We start from the raw sequence: 21,961 nt of genomic DNA on the forward strand, positions 1-21,961 counted from the left end.
CGTCTCTACTAAAAATACAAAAGTAGCCAGGCGTGGTGATGCATGCCTGTAATCCTAGCTACTTGGGAGGCTGAGGCAGGAGAATTTGTTGAACCCGGGAGGCGGAGGTTGTGGTGAGCCAAGATTGCACCATTACACTCCACCCTGGGCAACAAGAGCGAAACTCCATCTCAAAAAATAAAATAAAAAATAGGTAATTTGTAAATGGTTCTTCAGTACTAAAATGCTAAGCCTGTATCTAATTTAGAAGACCATTGACTTACCCATTTAAATCTGGTTCTGTCTAGGGTTGATTTTCATGTTTAAAGATTATATGTACATTTAAGAGCACATTGTAAAGAATTATTTTGAAAACAACTGACCTATTACCTTTGAGACACTGCTGCCAAATAGTAACTTGCAAGTGCATTTATTTACTTGTTCTTTTTTTTTTTATGAATAACACAATCAATAAGCTTTATTATCAGTAACATAGTTTCTACTTGAACTGACTCTCTTTAGAAAGACACTTCAATTTATAAATTTATAGACATGTCTATCCTATCTAGAGATAGAAATTTTAACCAACAAATAGGTATATGCATTTTTAAGTATATTTGGACCATTTGATGTTAAAAATATATTTATTTGTTTATAAATGTATATATTTACATAATTATGTTTATTCATTTGAGTTTCTCTGTCGGTTTGTTTTTTTGTTGTTGTTGTTGATCCCACTCCATTTTATTTTTTATTTTTTGTTTTGTTTTCTTTTCCCTGTTTTCTCATTTTATTTATTTATATTTTTTTATTGCATTTTAGGTTTTGGGGTGCATGTGCAGAACATGCAAGATAGTTGCATAGGTACACACATGGCAGTGTTCTGCTGCCTTCCTCCCCTTCACCCACATTTGGCATTTCTCGCCAGGCTATCCCTCCCCACCTCCCCCCGCCTGCTGTTCCTCCCCTATTCCACCCAATAGACTCCAGTGTGTAGTACTTTCTTGCCTGTGTCCATGTGCTCTCATTTTTCATCACCCGCCTATGAGTGAGAATATGCGGTATTTCATTTTGTGTTCTTGTGTCAGTTTGCTGAGAATGATGTTCTCCAGATTCATCCATGTCCCTACAAATGACACAAACTCATCATTTTTGATTACTGCATAATATTCCATGGTGTATATGTGCCACATTTTCCCAGTCCAGTCTATCATCGATGGGCATTTGGGTTGGTTCCAGGTCTTTGCTATTGTAAACAGTGCTGCAATGAACATTCGTGTGCATGTGTCCTTATAGTAGAACGATTTATAGTCCTTTGGATATATATCCAGTAATGGGATTGCTGGATCAAATGGAATTTCTATTTCTAAGGCCTTGAGGAATCACCACACTGTCTTCCACAATGGTTGAGCTAATTTACACTCCCACCAGCAATGTAAAAGTGTTCCTATTTCTCCACATCCTCTCCAGCATCTGTTGTCTCCAGATTTTTTTTTTTTTTTAATTTTTTATTGGATTATAGGTTTTGGGGTACATGAGCAGAGCATGCAAGACAGTTGCGTAGGTACACACATGGCAGTGTGCTTTGCTTTTCTTCTCCCCTTCACCCACATTTGGCATTTCTCCCCAGGCTATCCCTCCCCACCTCTCCCTCCCACTGGCCCTCCCCTTTTCCCCTCAATAGACCCTTCTATGTTAGGAATGAGGGGATATTTACAGGTGAGAGGTCATAAAATTTAGAGCTTGTTAGAAAGGTATATAAATACCTCATGTAGGTTCAATTGGTAAGACTTTCTTGGATATTCTCCGGTTCTTGGGGCGTATCTCAACTGTCAATAAGGAGTGAGTTATGCTCATTATCCAAGGCAGCGTTATTCCTTCTGCTCTTCTTGTTTCTGCAGGCAACCCATGGAGGACAGGCATCTCTAATGAAAATATCTGATAGCACCTTGAAGACTGTGCCAGCCACCTCACAGCTTTCAAAGCCTGGAACCACGATGCTGAGAGTAGCTGGAGGGGTTATCACCACTGCCACTTCCCCAGCTGTGGCCCTCTCAGCAAATGGTTCTGCACAACAGGTGAGAAATAGCATATCAGTAGAGAATCCTAATGAAGCTATAAATACAAGGAAGATTCTCAGGCACACCAGTGGACCTTTTAAAAAAACTCAACCATTGCTTAAAAAAAAAGAAACATTCACATACCATCAAAGTCCCCATTTTGTAGTATACAATTCAGTAGTGTTTGTTAATATTCACATGGCTGTGCAACTGTCATTATCATCATCTAATCCCAGAACATTTTAGCATCCAAGAAGGAAGCAATACCACCAGCAGTCACTCCCTTTCCACCTTTCCTGTAGTCCTAGGCAACTGCTGACCTACTTTCTCTCTCTGGATTTGCCTATTTCAGACATTTCTTATAAACGGAGTCATGTAAACTGGCCTTTTGGATCTGCTTCTGTTGCTTAGCGTTACTTTTCAGAGTTCATCCATGTTGTGGCTTAACATCAATACTTTTTCCTTTTCATGGCTGGATCATACTCAGTTTGATGGATATATCGTATTTTGTTTATCCATTCATCAGTTGATGGGCACTTGGATTATTTTCTACTTTTTGACTTGTGAATAATGCTGTGGTGAATATTTGAGTACACGTTTCTGTATAAACACGTTTTTATTTCTCTTGGCTGTATACCTAGGAAATGGAGTAGCTGGATTAGATGGCAACTCTTTTTAACATTTTGAGGAACTGACAAACTGTTTTCCCAAGTGGGTACATCCTTTTAGATTCCCACTAGCAATATATGAGGGTTCCAGTTTTTCCACAAACTCACCCAAACTTGTTCTCCATTTTTTTTTAAACTTATAGCCATTGTAGTGGATGTAAAGTAGTATCTGTGATTTTCATTTGCAGTCCCCTGATAGTTAATGATGTTGGGCATCTTTTTGTGTATTTATTGGCTATTTGTGTATCTTTTATCCGTCTACATCCTTGCCCATTTTTTAGTTGGTTGTCTTTTAATCATTGAGGTGTAGGAGTACTTTATATATTCTATATATGTCTCTTACCAGATTTGCAAAAATTTTCTCAGTCTGAGCTGTCTTTTTACTTTCTTGATAGTATTGAACCACAAAAGTTTTTAATTTTGTTTTTCATTCCTTTTTAAAAATTTTAATTGATTACTGATACATAATCAATGTAGATATTTACAGGGTACATGTGATGTTCTGATGCAGGCATACAATATGTAATAATCACATCAGGGTAATTGAGGTATCCACTTCAAGCATTTATTATTATTTTTTTAACCAATTCTCTTTTAATTACTATAAAATATACAAGCAATTACTGCAGATTTTGGTTATCCTGTCATGCTATCAAATCCTAGATCTTACTCATCTGTTCTAACTATATTTTTGTACCCATTAACCATCCCCACCCCCTCCCCTGCTGCTACCCTTCCCACCTTCTGGTAACCACCATTCTTCTGTCTTCATGAGTTCAGTTGTTTTAATTGTTAGCTCCCACACATGAGTAAGAACGTGTGAAATTTCTCTGTCTGTGCCTGGCTTATTTCACATAACATAATGTCCTCCAGTTCTATCCATGTTGCAAATGACAGGAATTCATTCTTATGGCTGAATAATATTGCATTATGTATATGTACCACATTTTCTTTATCCATTCATCTGTTGTGGACACTTAGGTTGATTCCAAATGTTGGCTATTGTGAATAGTGCTGTAATAAACATGGGCATGCCGAAATCGTGTACTGATTTCCTTTCTTTGGGTTATATACCTAGCAGTGGGATGTGGATCATATGATGGTTCTGTTTTTAGCTTTTGAGGAACCTCTATACTGTTCTCTGTAGTGGTTGTTCTAACTTACATTCCCACCAGCAGTGTTCGAGGGTTCCCTCTTCTCCACATCCTTACCAGCCTGTCTTTTGGATGAAAGCCATTTTAACTGGGGTGGGATGATTTCTCGTAGTTTTGATTTGTGTTTCTCTGACAATTAATGATGTTGTCACTTTTTTGATGATGTTGAGCATTGTTTTTATATACCTGTTGGGCCACTTATGTGTCTTCTTTTGAGAAATATCTGTTCAGATCTTTTGCCCATTTTCAAATGAGATTATTTGGCTTTTTTCTATAGCATCATTTGAGCTCTTAGATATTTTGATTATTAATCCCTTGTCAGATGTATATGTAGTTTGCCAGTATTTCCTCCCATTCTGTGGGTGGTCTGTTTGTTGATTGTTTTCTTTGCTGTGCAGACGCTTTTTAACTTGATGTGTTCCTATTTATTCCGTTTTGTTTTGGTTGCCTGTGCTTTTGAGGAATTAAGAAATCTTAGCAAAGACCAATGTCCTGGAGAGTTCCCCTGATGTTTTCTTGCAGTAGTTTCATAGTTTGATGTCTTAGATTTAAGTCTTTCATCCATTTTGATTTGATTTTTGTGCATGGTGAGAGCCAGGGGTCTAGTTTCATCCTTCTGCATAAAGATATCCAGTTTTCCCAGCACAAGTCTTTAATTTTAATAAAGTCCCAATTTACCTGTTTTTCTTTTATTGCTTATTCTTTTGATGTCACATCTGAGAAACCATTGCCTCATTCAAAGCCACAAGATTCAAGCCTGTGTTTTCTTCTAAGAGTTTTATACATTTAGCTCTTATATTTAGGTCTCAGATTCATTTCAAGTTAATTTCTGTACGTGGTGTGAGATGGACACCAAGCTTACGTAAATATCCAGTTGGCCTAGCAACATTTGTTGAAAAACCATCTTGGAAGCCCACGGGCTTGGATGATGTGACTTGACCTCTCAAGCTTCATCTCCTTCAGCTGCTGCTTTTCCTCCTGTGCCTCTTCACTAGTCAGACCACTCTGCTCTGCAGTTTCTTGAACATACAGTGTTCTTTCGTGCCCCACCAACTTTCTGCATACTCTCTTCTGCCAAGAAACTCTAAAGTTCATTTTTAGTCCATGTGTATGTTCTGAGAATATATCCTCCTAGTTTTTTGGTGATACGGTTGCCTCTTATAAAGGGATATAATAGGTGGTGATTTTTAAAAATATGATCACCCTGTGATACCTCGTTTTAAAATTTTAAAATTATCTTGTTCCATGAAATGTAAAAGTATAAGAACCATTGAACTAGAGAAGTAATATTTTGTAAATGGCATGGCACTTAATAAATAGTCACAGATAATATTTACTGCGTGTAAGGTGTGGCAGTCACCATTCTTGGTCAGTGACTCTACTTTCTTCCTGAATTGTGTTGTTTCTGGCCCCATGGGTGAGCAGTCTGAGGGAACGGCTCCCATGTCTTCATCTACTGTCAGTTCTGTGACGAAAACTTCTGGGCAACCGCAAGTGTGCGTGAGCCAGGCCACCATGGGGACCTGCAAGGTTGCCACCCCCACTGTCGTCAGCACCACGTCCCTCGTGTCCACACCAAACCCCATCTCTGGGAAAGCCACAGTGTCAGGTGAGTCGCATTGTGGTATTATTTCTTTTTCTTTTCTCTCATAGGGCTAGAATATTTTTGGAAGGTGTGTTTGTTTGTTTGAGACAGGTCTCTCTGTGGCGCTTGAGCTAGAGTGCAATACCATGATCTCAACTGACCGCAACCTCTGCCTTCCAGGCTCAAGCCATCCTCCTGCCTCAGCCTCTTGAGAATCTGGGACCACAGGCGTGTGTCACCACACCCAGCTAACTTTTTATATTTTTGGTAGAGATGGGGTTTCATCATGTTTCCCAGGCTGGTCTCAAACTCCTGAGCTCTAGCAATCCACCTGCCTTGGCCTCCCAAAGTGCTGGGATTACAGGTGTCAGCCACTGTGCCCGGCTATTTTTGGAGCATTTAATAATGCTTAAGCAGTATTTTGTATGTTAAAAATAGTTAACCCAGCAGCATTTTCTGAACGTCTACCTTTTATATAAATTATTTTTGTTGCAAAATCTACGTATCCGATTTTGTCTGAGACTTTACATTACATTTAAAAGTTATTATTTGAATTTTTGAATTTTATAATAAACCCTTGGCCACGCAGAACCCTACTGGGTATTTTAGCTGTTTTTATAATGTAATTTTGTGGAGAGCCAAGAGTTTGCTTTCCTTAAAGTACTAATTTCTTTTTTTCCATGATCAATTTTGAATAGAATTCACTATTAAACATATACCTTTCTTTGCGTTCATAAACAACGTATATAAAATATGTCTTAGCCTTGATGACTCCACGTCATGATCTTTCACATTAGTTGTTACCTTGGCCAGTGTCTGAGTGGTAGGCTAGAGATCCGGTAGGAGAGATGGTGTCTTTGTGTCTGCTCTGGAGGGCCTCAGAAAAGTGTACCTTGTACTTCTGAGTAACAGAGAGCACAATGCTGAGACCAGATTGCCTTAGTGCAAGTGATTTGCTTCAGTTTCTCAGCTGTAAATGAGATTGATAATAATACCTACTTCATAAGGTTGAGAGGTTTAAATGAGTTAGTAATTATGTCAGTGCTTAGAATACTGTCTGACATGTAGTGGCCATTATATAAACAATTGCCACTGCCATTATCATGTGTCATCATTTTTGTTGTTGGTCCATAATCCTTTATCTGCAATTCTAAAATCCCCAAAACTGTAAAAAACCAAAGATTTTATTTTTTTTAAATTTTACTCTAAGTTCTGAAATACATGTGCAGAACGTGCAGGTTTGTTACCTAGGTATACATGTGCCATGGTGGTTTGCTGCACCTGTCAACTCATCATCTAGGTTTTAAGCCTTGCATGCATTAGGTATTTGTCCTAATGCTCTCCCTCCCCTTGTACCCCAGCCCCTGACAGGCCCCCCAGTGTGTGATGTTCCCCTTCCTGTGTCCATGTGTCCTCCCTCATTGTTCAGCTCCCACTTATGAGTGAGAACATGTGGTATTTGGTTTTCTGTTCCTGTGTTAGTTTGATGAGGATGATTGCTTCCACTTCATCCATGTCCCTGCAAAGGACATGAGCTCATTCATTTTTATGGCTGCAAGATTTTGTTTTTTATAACTAATTTTAGGGCACAATTTGACCTCCAGTGACAGCCTGTTTATATTAGTTAATGTGAATATTTGTGGATTTTGCCACAGAATATTGATGTGTTTGATTACGTCATGCTGTCTCAGCTGCCCGGCAGCTGATACACTCTGTGGCTTTGCTTCTCAAACTTGAAAGATCAGTTTTCTTTTCACTTTTCTACAGTCCGGTAGAGACAGATACTTCTGTGCAATACGGTAAAAATGTTGTAGCACTGTTGAGCCGTTAAAGTTTCTAAACACTCTATTATCTTGTTGCAGATTGATAATAGCCAGCATACCGCTGGCACTGGTCTACAGGAGAAACTGAGTATTTCCGAGATACACACACACAAGCATGCACACACGCACCCCTTCTGCCTTTGGATAAGAGGTTGCGGTTGATGTTGTTGTCATTACTATTATCACTTCGTTCATATGTGGCTCCAAGCCAAGCCCCTTGTGTCTTGTTTTTGGATAGAGAACAATTAAGGCCGATTATATTTTTCTCTTGATTTCTATCTCCCTGTTAAAATTGACCAACTTCTAGTATAGGGAGTACTTGTTCTCTACTAACTGAATGTTGAATTTGAGGCCCTGTGTTGGACACGGGAGTAGAAATTGTAGAAATAAAAGGAGTGATTATAAATAATGAATGCCCCTCCCTTGTCTCTTTTCTGGTCGTGTTTTTGGCATGCACTACTACATAAAGGCTCCCTGCTGTAAGTTCTGCTTGCCTGAGATGCTGCTGATGGAACTTTCTGTTTCACATTTTCTTTTATTTTCTTCTTTCTTTCCTTCCTTTCCTTTCTTTCTTTCCTTTGTTTTTGAGATGGAGTTTTGCTCTTGTCACTCAGGCTGGAGTACAATGGAACAATCTTGGTTCACTGCAACCTCTGCCTCCCGGGTTCCAGTGATTCTCCTGCCTCAGCCTCCCAAGTAGCTGGGATTACAGGCATGCGCCACCATGCCCACCTAATTTTTGTATTTTTAGTAGAGATAGGACTTCACCATGTTGACCAGGCTGGTATTGAACTCCTGACCTCAGGTGATCCACCGGCCTCGGACTCCCAAAGTGCTGGGATTACAGGCATGAGCCACGGCACCTGGCCCATATTTTCATAAAAGGATCAAACTGTTTGCTACTTAATAACCAGCAGTTTTTCAATTAAGCTTTTTGTGTGCATCGTAAACTGCATTAAACAAGGTCTCATTGGGACAGAGGCTGTGTGAGGCAAAGGAGAGAGCAGGAGGAGATTCCGTCAGCCTGCAGAGCCTGTGTGGGGTGTGGGAACTTGGACTTGGACTCTGGGGGAAGCCACTGTAGGGTTTTAAGCTAAGGTGCAGTATGATCTGCCTTACCTTTTCACAGGATCATTGGTGCAGCATTGACAGTAAGCTCTGGGCACAAGGTGGAAGCAGAGAATGGACCAGGACGTAGACATTAAGAAAGAAAAATCTATGATGGATCAGGGAACTCTGGCCAGATGAGCATTTTTCCCAGAAGCGAAGGGCATGAACTGCCAGGTTCAAAAGGTACAGTGTAAAGAAATTGAAAACTTCAGAAATTACTTATCATTGAGCTTCTCAATGGCAGCGCTAGAAGCTAGCATACTACTGCTTTTCAAAATGCAAGAACCTGACTTTCAGTCTAGAATTCTCTAGCCAAGGAGATCATTACAGATGAGGGTAGCACTATTTCTGGCAGGCAGAGTTTGAAATGTGTTTTCTGTGTAGACTCTCCAAAGACATTCCTAGAATCTGTTTTACCAGAGTGAAGAAGTGTAAACCGAGAAAGGGGAAAATGGGAGATCCAGCATAGAAGGAAGGCAAAGTGAATTCCCAGAGTGATGATGAAGGGGTGAGAGTTTTGCGGCAGGCCCAGAAAGCAACAGTCCAGATTGGCCCAGATCATAGAGCTCTGGGAGGGAAGCCTAATGTAAAAATGAGACTCTGTGTAGGAGATTTGACTGAGGAGATTCATACTAAACAGTGGCTTACAGACAGAGCTCTTGAAGGAGGTAGGAAAACTTACAAAGATACTGAAATGAAAGAGGAGGAAATTAACTCCAGAAAATAAAACAAAATCATGGTATCACAGTGCACTTCTTTGGATTGATAGAGAGCAGCATTGGAGTACAGATGGCCCTCAGCCTACAGTGGGGTTATGCTCCAGTCGGCCATTGTAAGGTGAAAATATCTAAGTGGAAAGAATGCATGGCTGGCCGGGGCTGTGGCTTGCTACCGCTGCCCAGCGTCACCAGTCTGCTGGGCGCCTGTCACTTTCACACCATGCCGAAGTAAAAACCTCGTTTGTACAGCGAAGAAAGGGCATATAAGTGCCTTTAAAGGGGCACTTTTTAAGGCTCTTAATCCTTTTTGGCTAGATTTGACTTGACTCTGGAGGAAGTAACTGAAGACCCCATCTAGGAGCTGGGTGCGGTGGCTCACGCCTGTTATCCCAACAGTTTGAGAGGCCAAGGCAGTTGGATTGCTTGAGCTTGGTAGTTTGAGACAAGCCTGGGCAACGTGGCAAGACCCCATATCTACAAAAAAAAAAATTAGAAATTAGCTGGGCATGGTGGTAGTGCCTGTATTCCCAGCTGCTTGAGAGGCTGAGGTGGGAGGATCACTTGACCCTGGGAGGTCAAGGTTGCAGAGAGCCATGATCGCATCACTGCAGTCTAGCCTGGGTGACAGAGCCAGACGTTGTCTCAAAAAAAAAAAAAAAAAAAAAAAAAACCCTAATAGTAAATCAGCAGGTAAAATGAAAAATTGATGAATCAAGGCCTACAGTGTTTACATTCCTTTTTAAATTATTATTATTTTTTTTAATTCTTAGAGCAGAGTCTTGCTCTGCTACCCAGGCTGGAGTGCAGGGATGTGATCATAGCTCACTGTAGCCTCTGAAATCCTGGGCTCAGGCTATTTCCCCACCTCAGCCTCCCAAGTGGCTGGTACTACAGGGGCATGCCACCATATGTGACTTTTTTTTTTTTTTTTGTAGAGATGGGTCTCGCTTTGCTGCCCAGGCTGGTCTGAAACTTCTGGCCTCAACCAATCCTCCCTTCTTGGCCATCCAAAGTGCTGGGGTTACAGGTGTAAGCTGCTGCACCTGGACACATTCTTCTACATATACTGAGATAAATATTAATAAAAAGAACCAAAAGCGTTAAAAGTGGATGTTACTAGGGAACTAGATGAAGATGGGAGGTGATGGGGGTTGGCTGTTTTTACTTAGAAGCCTTTTGGTACTTTTTAACTTTTCATCTGATCAGCATGCAGAGAAATATGAAAACTCAGATCATTGTTAAACGCAAGATCATGTCTCAGGAAGTATTACTACCTGACTGATCTAACACTCTTCTGTTCCAAAGAAAGATTTTGTTTATTAAAGGCTTTGTTCTAGAAAGTATTTAAGATTATTCCTTTCCTTAGCTCAAACCAACTGCTTTCCGGTGCCTTAAAGTATCTTTAGCCCCGATGCTGGGTTTTTTTATTTTTTATTTTTTTTTAAGACAGAGTTTTGCTCTTGTTGCCCAGGCTGGAGTGCAATGATACGATCTTGCCTCACTGAAACCTCTGGCTCCTGAGTTCGAGTGATTCTCCTGCCTCAGCCTCCCAAGTAGCTGGGGTTTCAGGCAATTGCCACCATGCCCAACTAATTTTTTTTGTATTTTAAGTAGAGATGGGGTTTCACCATGTTGACCAGGCTGATCTCAAACTCCTGACCTCAGGTGATCCGCCCACCTCGGCCTCCCAAAGTGCTGGGATTATAGCCATGAGCCACCGTACCAGGCCACTGTTTTTAAGTATTTCTTAAAATGTTTTTGTATTGTTTGTGCCTCGAATGCTCCTTCACAGTAGAGGCCCTTCGTGATTTTTTAAATGGCCCTCTGAATGCCTAGCACAGTTTTACCAGGGAAATGGGAATATGGAAATCACCTTTAAAATAAAATGAGAGAAGGTGACCCTTTCTAAAACGATAGAGAACATCTGATGTTTGAAAAACAGGGGCCTCACAGAGCTAGGAAATGATAAGGTGTGGTGTGGAGATAGATGGATGTATTAGATATGTAGGGATGGTGTGAAGGAGATGCCCATAAATTGGGACCAGATTAAAATGGACCCTGAAAGCTTGAAGCTAATTTTGGGAATGTGTTTTAGGCAGTCAGGAGCCAGCATAAGTTTTTAATTAGGAGAATGACAACATTTCATATCAAAACATGGAATTTTATATTCAGAGTGATGTACAAATTCCAAAATTTTGTACACATCAGAGCTGTGTGCAAAACAAATTGTCATAGAAAGCAAACATGAAGCATACTATCTGAAAACATTAGTACTGATCATCTCTGCAGTAGACTTGGGTGACATTTTCTCCTTTGTACTAGCAAAAATGTACTACTTCATTGTTGTGGGACAAGTGTACTTTAAATCATTAAGGGCCGGGCGTGGTGGCTCAAGCCTGTAATCCCAGCACTTTAGGAGGCCGAGGCGGGTGGATCACGAGGTCAAGAGATCAAGACCATCCTGGTCAACATGGTGAAACCCCATCTCTACTAAAAATACAAAAAATTAGCTGGGCACAGTGGCGCGTGCCTGTAATCCAAGCTACTCAGGAGGCTGAGGCAGGAGAATTGCCTGAACCCAGGAGGCGGAGGTTGCGGTGAGCCGAAATCGCGCCATTGCACTCCAGCCTGGGTAACAAGAGCGAAACTCCGTCTCAAAAAAAAAAAAAAAAAAAAAGCATTATGGACAGGCACAGTGGTTCACATCTAGAATCCCAGTGCTAAGCAGGAGCGGTAATTCCAGCACTTTGGAAGGCTGAGGCAGGTGGATCACCTGAAGTCAGGAGTTCAAGACCAGCTTGGCCAACATGGTGAAACCTTGTCTCTACTAAAAATACAAAAATTAGCTGTGCGTGGTGGCATGCACCTGTAATCCCAGCTACTAGGGAGCCTGAGGCAGGAGAATCACTTGAACCCAGAAGGTGGAGGTTGCAGTGAGCTGAGATGGCACCACTACACTCCAGCCTGGGTGACAGATCAAGATCTGTCTCAAAAAAAAAAAAAAAAAAAAATCCCAAGGCTCTGGGAGGCCGTGGTGGGAGGATTGCTCAAGGTCAGGATTTTCAAGACCAGCCTGGGCAGCAAAGCAAGACCCCCATCTCTACAAAAACAAATTAAAAATTAGCTGTGTGTTGTGACATGCCTGTAGTCCCAACTACTCGGGAAGCTAAAACAGGAGAATCACTTGAGCCCAGCAGTTCAAGGTTACAGCGAGCTATGATAACACCACTGTACTCTAGCCTGGCCGACAGCCTGTCTCTAAAAATAAATAAGTAGGGGCTGGAATGGTGGTTCATGACTGTAATCCCAGCACTTCGGGAGGCTGAGGCAGGAGAATCACTTGAACCTGGGAGGCAGAGATTGCAGTAAGCCGAGATCGTGCCAGCCTGGGTGACAGAGCAAGACTCCATCTCAAAAAGTAAATAAATAAGTAAGTAAACAATTATTGTCAGGCTGATGGTTTATTGTGAAATCCACAGCATCTGTTGCGTTCTGCTTCTCGTTCTTTGTTTACTGGAAGGGTAAATGTCCTGGGAACTTCCTCCTGTGAGAGAATATGGGTGGCACAGAGGATAAGGAACTTTCCAGAAGCACCTGATCTTCAGCTTGGCCTTATCTTCCACTTTGTTCTAGGATTGTTAAAGATTCACTCCAGTCAGTCCAACCCCCAGCAGGCTGTCCTGACGATTCCCAGCCAGCTCAAACCACTCAGTGTGAACACGTCTGGAGGGGTACAGACGATCCTGATGCCTGTGAATAAAGGTGAGTCCCTCGCCCACAGGCCGCCTGCGCGTCTCCCAGCATCTTCCAGGTGGTGACTGCTCTGCCTGTGTACAGCCGCCCTTCGGCCATTGCGGTACTTCCTGCACCTTGAACGCTAGGCCACCAACGCCAGGACTCAAAACCCAAATGTTTGTTGGCTTGTAAATAGCTGCCCTTTAAACTGGTTATTCTAGTTAGAAAATAAATAAATAAATAGCTGCCCTCATGTAAAATTGAATTGAGGGGGAGCATTTTAAGCGTTTTATAAGAATTTACATTAATTGGATTTTTTTTTTTGGAGAAAGAATTTCCTTCTGTCAACCAGGCTGGAGTTTAGTGGTGTGATTTCCGCTCACTGCAACCTCTGCCTCCTGAGTTCAAGCGATTCTCATGCCTCAGCCTGCTGAGTAGCTGGGACTGCAGGCGCCCACCACCATGCCTGGCTAATTTTTGTATTTTTAGTACAGATGGGGTTTCACCGTCTTGTCCAGGCTTGTCTTGAACTGACCTGAGGTGATCTACCCACCTCAGCCTCCCAAAGTGCTGGGATTACAGGCGTGAGCCACTCACTGCACCCGGCCTGGATTATTTTCTTAGTTTAACGACAAGCTCCCATCTCTGCAGTTGAAGATATGCCTCAGTTGCCCTCATACCTAATCATTGGCCACTGTTAAAAAGAGACTTTGCAGTTCCTGTTGTCCTGAAGTTATTTGTGCTGTTAGTCTAATATGGGGTTGTCACCTGGGAGTTAGATTCCCCTTATTAAAGATAATTTCTGTATTTGTTGTATCCCTCCCTCCTTTTTTCCTTTCAGTGGTTCAGTCATTTTCTGCTGGCAAGCCACCTGCCATTCTGCCTGTAGCTGCCCCAGCTCCAGTCGTGCCCAGCTCTGCTCCAGCAGCTGTTGCAAAAGGTGCGTAGGATCTCACAGAGTTTTCGTGCAGGAGTTTTGTATTTATCCTTTTTGTTGTTGTCATTCATGTTCTCTCATGATGTCCAGAAGTTTTATGCTGGACATTGCTATAATCTGAACCCTTCGAATTTTCAGCATTTGTGAATCAGCCACTTGGCAAATATGTACCAAATGCTCATATGGTGGACTTAACATTGAGGGAAACACAGAGATGTATAAGGATCATTACTGCTCTTCAGTAATTTATAATCAGGTTGAATAGAATTGCTGTAGACAGCAAGCGGTGATTGATAAACACAAGACCTGGCCAGGGAAATGATTGCTGAGGTGTCGCACCCTGGAGTGTGTGATCGGGGTTGGCAGAGGGTGTGGAGAAGGTCAAGACTTTGTATTGAGGATGAATTAAAACCTGGATTTAAAAGAGTAGAGGATTTTAGCCGTGCAGAGTCAAGGGGTGTGCCAGATTAGCGGCACCGTAGAGACAAAGACTCAGCTTCCCCTCTGGGTAGTGGCCAGTACGAGGGACTCCTTTGCGATAAAGGTGGTTTAGGTAGGGACCAGACCTTGGCAAGCTGCCAGTGGAAGACATTCCTGCCCACAGGAGTAGATCAGGATAGCACGGTGGATGAGAGCAACACGTGTGACGTTGATAACATCTCCAGTAACACGGATAGCGCCTGGGCGTTAATACCCAGCTACTAGCTGCTTTGTATATGTACCTCATTCTTAATTCAGCACTTCAGCATAGCTCCTAGGCCTGTTTTGCAGATGAGGAAACCAGTTTGGAGATGTAAGTATATATGTCCCAAGTTTAACAAGCCAGAAGTAAAACTGGAAACTGAAATGCACATTTGTCCAGTCCCATGCCATGCTGCTTTTCAAGCATGCCAGGGTCTCTCATGATGCTCTTGGGAAGGAGGTGACTTTGTAACTTACTAAAGAAGGATTTGGCAGACTATGGCCCACTGCCCATTCATTTACACATTGTCTCCTCAGACTTTCGCACTACATAGATCCTATGACCCACAAAGCCTGAAATATTCACTGATTTACCTCGTATAGAAAAGGTTTGCCAACCCCTGGCCAGAAGATAGCTCATGAATGAAAGAATGGCGTCAGTCTGGACCAGTATTTCTCAATAGGAGGGACATGTTATAGGCCTGCCTCACACAGATTCTCATTCAGTTCATTTTGGACTGGGCCAGAGCATATTTGTTTTGATTTTAATTGAAGTAAAATGTTGTTCAGTGAAATATAGTTACTTTTTGTATAAACCTGGCCATCTCTACCTCTTAATGAGGTATTACCCCATTAAGAGGTAGAGATGGCAGGTATGGTGGCTCTTGTCTGTAATCTCAGTTCTTTGGGAGGCTGAGGCCGGTGGATCATTTGAGGTCAAGAGATCGAGACCATCCTGGCCAACATGGTGAAACCCTGTCTCTACAAAAAATACAAAAATTAGCTGGACGTGGTGGTATGTGCCTGCAGTCCCAGCTACTTGGGAGTCTGAGGCAGGAGAATTGCTTGAACCCTGAACCCAGGAGGCAGAGGATGCAGTGAGCCTAGATTGCACCACTATACACCAGCCTGGGTGACAGAGCGAGACCCTGTCTCAAAAAGTGTGGTTTGATTAGCTTGGAAATGTCCAAGCACGGTGGATCTGATCTTTCTGCCTTACATCTCAGAACACTGAGATAATGCTGAGAGTTGATAAACTAGCTGGAGAGATGACGTTGAAAAGGTTACAGTATTAGAAACTAGAACAAGCCAGCCTTGTACTTCAGTGTTGGTAAATCACGTGTGGGGAGGGGTCTCACATAGCAGTGGGTGGTGGCCCTTTAAGAAATATCTAAGGAGCCATTTTATTGCCCCTGCCCTGTCATGAGACTGGAGTTATCCCCCCCGAGATCCAGGCTAACAGTTCTTCCCTTGTCTGATAACCCTGGGATGGTAGGAGCCATCTCAGTCTCCTGGCTGTGTCCCCACAACAGCTGGAGTGGCAGTTTCCTTGCTGAGCTTCACTGCAAGAGCTTTGTCTCTGCCTGCACGTGTCCTTCCGCTGCTGACCCCTAACAGCTGCCTCTTTGTTGCTCTTCCTTTGTAGTGAAGACTGAACCAGAAACCCCTGGGCCAAGCTGCCTCTCTCAGGAGGGCCAGACAGCAGTGAAAACAGAAGAAAGCTCCGAGCTGGGAAACTATGTCATTAAGTAATTCTGTCAATCTTTCCTAAAGGAATTCTGCTTTGGGTGTTTGTCTGAGGCTTTCTGACAGTCACACCTGTGACAGCTAAGTGTGTGCAGAGTTGTGTGTGTAGTTCTAAGCCCTTGATGGGAGGAACTGTCCATCCCTGTGCAGTGGACAAGTATTGTCACTTGACGCACGCTGAGGGTCATCATTTTATACAGTGATGTGACTGGACGTGGCACTTGATTTGTAGCCTTAGAAGCCTCAGATCGGATCAGACCTCCCTTCAGCTGAGCTTGCCAACATGGCTTTCTCTGCTGAGTCCTTGGGCACACAGTTTCTCCTGTTGCCTTCTCTCAGGTGTGGACATGCTTTGTGACTGAGTGTCCACTCACCTGCCTAATCTCAGCTGCCTCTTCATGGGCCATACACACTCTTTGGTTCTTCTCAAAATGCTTCCTGAGGTTTTCTAATTTCTAAATCAGGAAGCCAATTCTAAACAGCTACCTGTAAGTATCTCAGATTGCTGGGGACAGTAGAAACTTGGCCACTTTAACATGGTAGATGGAGGCGGGAACTGTCATAACCCTAAGATGGGTATACAGAATTTTTCTGCCCTAGTAGCTATCTGCAAAAAGATTGTATTGCTATTTAATTTTGAGGTGTAGATTAAGTATCTGTAATATTTGCATAATCTTCTGTTCCTGGGATCTTATTTATTTAGTCTTGACATTTTCTTTTTAAGTATAGAACACCCCTCCTTTACAAGGAAGGTAATCTATAGAAGGAAAGACAGGCTAACATGATGATTTTACATTTTAATTCCCTCAGAACGGAATATATACATTAAATACATGGCATATATATGGCTATAGAAACTGCTACAGGTATTTCATTTATTGCCTTAATTTTCTTTTATCCCTTTCAGGCTAGACCATTTAGAGACTATCCAACAACTCTTAACAGCAGTAGTAAAGAAGATTCCGTTAATCACTGCAAAAAGTAAGACAATTACACTCAATATAGGGGTGAATTTTTAAAAGCTGTGAACTTAAGGTTATTGAGTCAACTGAAATCACTTGGGATTGTAAATTAATATTGATAGGCAGTTACCTTGTAAGGTTTCAGCTAGAGATACAGCTCATATGCAGAGGTTTTAGAATCGACGTCCAGTTTTTTATTGTTTTTACTGTGTTGATCTGTAGAAGGAAAGTTTTACATTTTTCGTATGTCAATCATAAATTGTTAAGTATGCAGTTAAAACTCTGCATTAGCATTTGGTGTTTGTGAGTGAGGAATGCATTTAGCATTTGCCTACAGTGCACCAGGTCCTGTGTAGGCTTGAGACATTCACTGACTCATGTAATCCCAGCCTCCTGTGTGAAAGCAGGTGTCATCTCCATTTACAGATGAGGAAACTGAGAGTAAGCAAGGTTGAATAAGTTGCTTGAGATCACATAGCCGTGGGTGGTGAAACAGGAACCGCACTAGTTCTGTTTGATTCTAAGGCCATTCATCTTTCCTCTGGACCTCAGTATGGCACACTTTGTAGACATGCACAGGTTATGAGACCTCCAGAAGTGGTGTGCTTTATCACTACCCATCCTTAGCTAGATTCAGTAATTTGCTGCTTAGCCCCAGTTGTTCTGACAGAATTCATAGCCCTTGCTGATGGGCAGCAGCCTGTGGACACAAGAGCGTGCTCATGGGCAAGACCACCATGCATCCTCAGAGGGAAGCCACTGGTAACCTCCATGCCACCTCCATTTGTAGGGCTCTGAACATGCACGCCAGGTGCAGACCACCTACTTTCTTTTTCCAACTGTAATAGCAAAGCAGTAATCTCTTCTCATAAGGTAAAGTTTGGGGGAGCATTTTGATACAGCTTAGAGTAGATGTTGAGTTTCCCAGCCTAACAAATTCAAACAAAAACCATCTCTCTCATATATATATATACACACACACACACACACACACACACACACACACACACACACTTTTCTCTATCCTTAAAATTACAGAATATAAGAGCTGGAAGGTAGCTCAGAAACTGTCTTCCCAGCTTTCTCAATTTATAGATAAGAAAACTGAGCTGGCCACGGTGGCTCACGCCTGTAGTCCCAGCACGTTTGGAGGCTGAGGCGGGTGGATCACCTGAGGTCAGGAGTTGGAGACCAGCCTGGCCAACGTGGTGAAACCCCGTCTTTACTAAAAATACAAAAATTAGCCAGGTATGGTGGTGTGTGCCCATAGTCCCAACTACTCGGGAGGCTGAGGCAGGAAAATTGCTTGAACCCAGGAGGCGGAGGTTGCAGTGAGCTGAGATCGCACCACTGCACTCCAGCCTGGGCGACAGAGCAAGACACCGTCTCCCACAGCCACCTTGTGAGTTAATGGCAGGCCCAGGGCTCCTAGTGGAGCACTACTTCCACAGACTTTAACAACCTTATGGCAGTGATTACCTTCTCTACCAAAGAGGTCAAGCTCCCAAGAAGGGGTGTTGCTTTGGGTACACATGACAAGGTGCCTTGTCTTCTAAGGAGATGCCCTCCTGTGTTAGGCTGCATCTGAGCTTGCCCAGGAAGGAACATACCTGCAATAAAGAGGTCTGAAGAAGTTACTGGCTGGCCTCCAGCACATGACATGTGATTTGAATCGTAAGACCTTTATTCAGGGTTTGCTGCGTATGTGCGTTCTAGGTGAAGATGCCAGCTGCTTTTCTGCGAAGTCTGTGGAGCAGTACTATGGCTGGAACATTGGAAAAAGGAGAGCCGCTGAGGTAACCCCCGTCTGCCTGTTTCACATGCAGGCAGAAACGCCTGTCCCTTCTGGCTGCCTCCAGGAACCTTGTCTTATGGAACAGGGATGCAGATTGCAGCACATTTTGCTAAAATATTCAATGGCAGAATATTTTCCTCAGTTAAAAGAATCTCATTTTTCAGAGACCTGTATCCAGCCAGCTTTCAGGGCTGCCTTCTTTTCCTGCACTGATAGAAACATCCCTCACGTTTTCTAAATTTTTTTCCGAGTTTCAGAAGTTTAAATGAACTAAAGTATTGAGCCCTTACAGTCTGGCAGCCGCTCTGCCAGTGTGCTGGGGTCGGGAGCAGCCTCTGCAGCACCTGCCCAGGGAGCAGTGAAAGGTGCTGGGGTTGGTTTAGGGCAGGCTGGGGTGGGAGGGGAAGTGGGAGGTCATAGGTTGAGACCAGGTGAAAAGCCTTGAAGGCCGAACCTAGGAGCTGCTGTTTTAAAAGCATTTGGGAGCCGGTTGAAGTTCTTCTTTTTTTTTTTAAGTGGGGAGTAACACAACCAGGAATTTTTTCTTTTTGATTTTTCCTGAAAAATCAGGTTAGTCCTTAATACTCGGAGTGGGGATGGCCTGGTTTTTGGTGGCAGAAGTGAGAATTCCACGCTGTTTTGTCTTAGATGGCAAAGTGTGTGTGTGTGTGTGTGTGTGTGTGTGTGTGTGTGTGTGTGTGTGTGTGTCTGTCTGTCTGTCTGTATATATATATGAGAGAGTTTTTTTTTTGTTTGAATTTCTTCTGTTAGGCTGGGAAACTCACTCCCCGCTCCCCCCGAGACAGAGTCTTGTTCTGTAGCCCAGGCTGGAGTGCAGTGGTGTGATCTCGGCTCACTGCATCCTCCACCTCCCAGGTCCCAGTTCAAGCAATTCTCCTGCCTCAGCCTCCCGAGTAGCTGGGATTACAGGCATGTGCCACCATGGCCAGCTAATTTTTGTGTCTTTAGTACAGACAGGTTTCACCATGTTGGCCAGGCTGCTCTTGAACTCCTGGCCACGTGATCTGCCCACCTCGGCCTCCCAAAGTGCTGGGATTACAGGTGTCAGCCATCATGCCCAGCCAGCTTTTTTTTCTTTAAAAAAAAAAAAAATTCTAACAGGGGAAGTAGCATGGTGATTAATGATTGCATGATATGTAGTTGTATTAAGCAAAAGGATTTAATTACAGTTCCAAAAAATGTATTTTTTTTAAAGTGGCAAAGAGCAATGACAATGCGAAAAGTCTTACAAGAAATCCTGGAGAAGAATCCACGATTTCACCACCTGACTCCCCTGAAAACCAAGCACATTGCCCACTGGTGCCGCTGCCATGGCTACACCCCACCAGACCCCGAGAGCCTGAGGAGTGATGGGGACTCCATCGAGGATGTGCTGACCCAGATCGACAGCGAGCCCGGTAAGCCTCTGGTGGCCTTCAGTGGCACTGCCCAGAGCACCTGGCAGCCTGGGGCATTCGCTGGAGTAGAGAGAGGTGAGGACTTGGAAGAGGTACCACAGAGAACAGGAACCTTTGCCAACCCCTGCCAAGTCCTCCCTGGGACCATACAGTCCCTGTGCAGCTGTGTGGGTACCCAGGTGTCTCAAGTGTTATGCCCCAGTGAAAAGCGTCCCGGCCTGGGCTATGCAGCAGGCATACCCGGCTCATTGAGGAGTCCTGGCCCAGCATCACTTCTTCAAAGACTCCTAATTCATCTCCTTTCCTGCACATCCAAGCAGCTTCCCCATCTTTTATGATCTTAGGGAACCCCCTGGGCCCCGGACAGGTCTGTGCTGTTTCTGTGAAGGTGAGGCCTGTGTCTCATCTGTTACTTCATTTCCAAGCCTAGCTCGGAGAACAGCACCTGGTGTTGGAGGCACTTGTGAAACTGTGTTGAATAATGTTGCTGGTGAAACGACCTGTTTTATGATTTGCATATTAGGCTTCCTGTTAATCTGACTGGTTGCACACAGCCCCTAACCTACAATGGTTTGACTTGTGATTTGATGTTGTGGCTTTACAAAGCCTGGCGCTGTGTCTGGGTCCTGAGTGCCCCTGCGGCATCACACAGGGGAGGGGTGTTTGCCGCCCTGCTGGAGCTTCGTAGCTCTTTGGCATCTGTCAGTGCTCAGGGCCCAAGGTGGAAGGCTGTGCTTTTTCACTGCATGCCATGAAAAATGGGCAGGATGCTGTGACTCTTTTTATTTTCTTCACCCTGCATTTCTAAATTTTCCAGATTTGAGAAGAAGAAAAATCAGGTTATTCCTTAATACTGAGTGAGGATGGCCTGGTGTTTGGTGGCAGAAGTGAGAATTCCATGCTGTCTTGTCTTAGATGGCAATTAGCTTACATAGATCACACACAGGATGCCTGGCTTTGTGCCTTTCTCCCTCATGAATTACTAGTTCTCATCATTACAGATCCATAGAATATTAGAGTAGAAGGAAGGTCAGCTCTCCTGATACCTATCCCCCTTCCTCAGGCCATGGGTCTTATGGAGACGGAAGTCCTTTTGCTCTGTCCCCATCGTAACACTGCCATCGTAACACTGCCGCCTTTCGTTTAGAGTGCCCGTCGTCATTCTCCTCTGCTGACAGCCTCTGCCGCAAACTGGAGGACCTGCAGCAGTTCCAGAAAAGGGAACCCGAGAATGAGGAGGAGGTAGACATCCTCAGCCTCTCCGAGCCAGTAAAGACAAACATCAAGAAGGAGCAGGAGGAGAAGCAGGAGGAAGTCAAGTTCTTCCTGCCCCCAACCCCAGGGTCGGAATTTATTGGGGATGTCACACAGAAGGTAAGGTTGTGGTGTTAATAGTTCATGCAGCAGACCAGACTCAGAGCTAGACATTCGGACGTTCAGCTTCTCACAACCAGACCCAGATGTTCAGCCTCTCACAACCAGACCCAGACGTTCAGTGTCTCACAACCAGACCCAGACGTTCATTCAGCCTCTTACAACCAGACCCAGACGTTCAGTGTCTCACAACCAGACCCAGATGTTCATTTAGCCTCTTACAACCAGACCCAGACATTCAGTGTCTCACAACCAGACCCAGACGTTCAGCCTCTCACAACCAGACCCAGACGTTCAGCCTCCCAGACCCAGACGTTCAGCCTCTCAACAACCAGACCCAGACGTTCAGCCTCCCAGACCCAGACGTTCAGCCTCTCACAACCAGACCCAGACGTTCAGCCTCTCACAACCAGACCCAGACGTTCAGCCTCCCA

At 43.6% G+C, this 21,961-nt stretch overlaps 1 protein-coding gene across 13 annotated transcripts in view; it reads left to right on the top strand.

Moving 5' to 3' along the window:
- Positions 1 to 21,961, top strand: part of YEATS2 (YEATS domain containing 2) — a 100,999-nt gene that overhangs the window by 73,518 nt on the left and 5,520 nt on the right. For 12 of the 13 annotated variants that reach the window (XM_035275142.3, XM_035275150.3, XM_035275147.3 and 9 more), the window contains 9 exons: positions 1,881 to 2,057; positions 5,287 to 5,470; positions 12,732 to 12,860; positions 13,675 to 13,773; positions 15,878 to 15,980; positions 16,886 to 16,959; positions 18,657 to 18,736; positions 19,952 to 20,153; positions 21,301 to 21,527. In XM_035275142.3, coding sequence (XP_035131033.3) covers positions 1,881 to 2,057; positions 5,287 to 5,470; positions 12,732 to 12,860; positions 13,675 to 13,773; positions 15,878 to 15,980; positions 16,886 to 16,959; positions 18,657 to 18,736; positions 19,952 to 20,153; positions 21,301 to 21,527 — 1,275 coding nt within the window. Of the gene's footprint in view, positions 1 to 1,880; positions 2,058 to 5,286; positions 5,471 to 7,308; positions 7,679 to 12,731; positions 12,861 to 13,674; positions 13,774 to 15,877; positions 15,981 to 16,885; positions 16,960 to 18,656; positions 18,737 to 19,951; positions 20,154 to 21,300; positions 21,528 to 21,961 lie in introns of those variants that run through there. The other variant, XM_078350241.1, reaches the window with a different exon arrangement.

The sequence above is a fragment of the Callithrix jacchus genome, chromosome 15 (assembly GCF_049354715.1).
Source record: "Callithrix jacchus isolate 240 chromosome 15, calJac240_pri, whole genome shotgun sequence".
Taxonomy (NCBI): domain Eukaryota; kingdom Metazoa; phylum Chordata; class Mammalia; order Primates; family Cebidae; genus Callithrix; species Callithrix jacchus.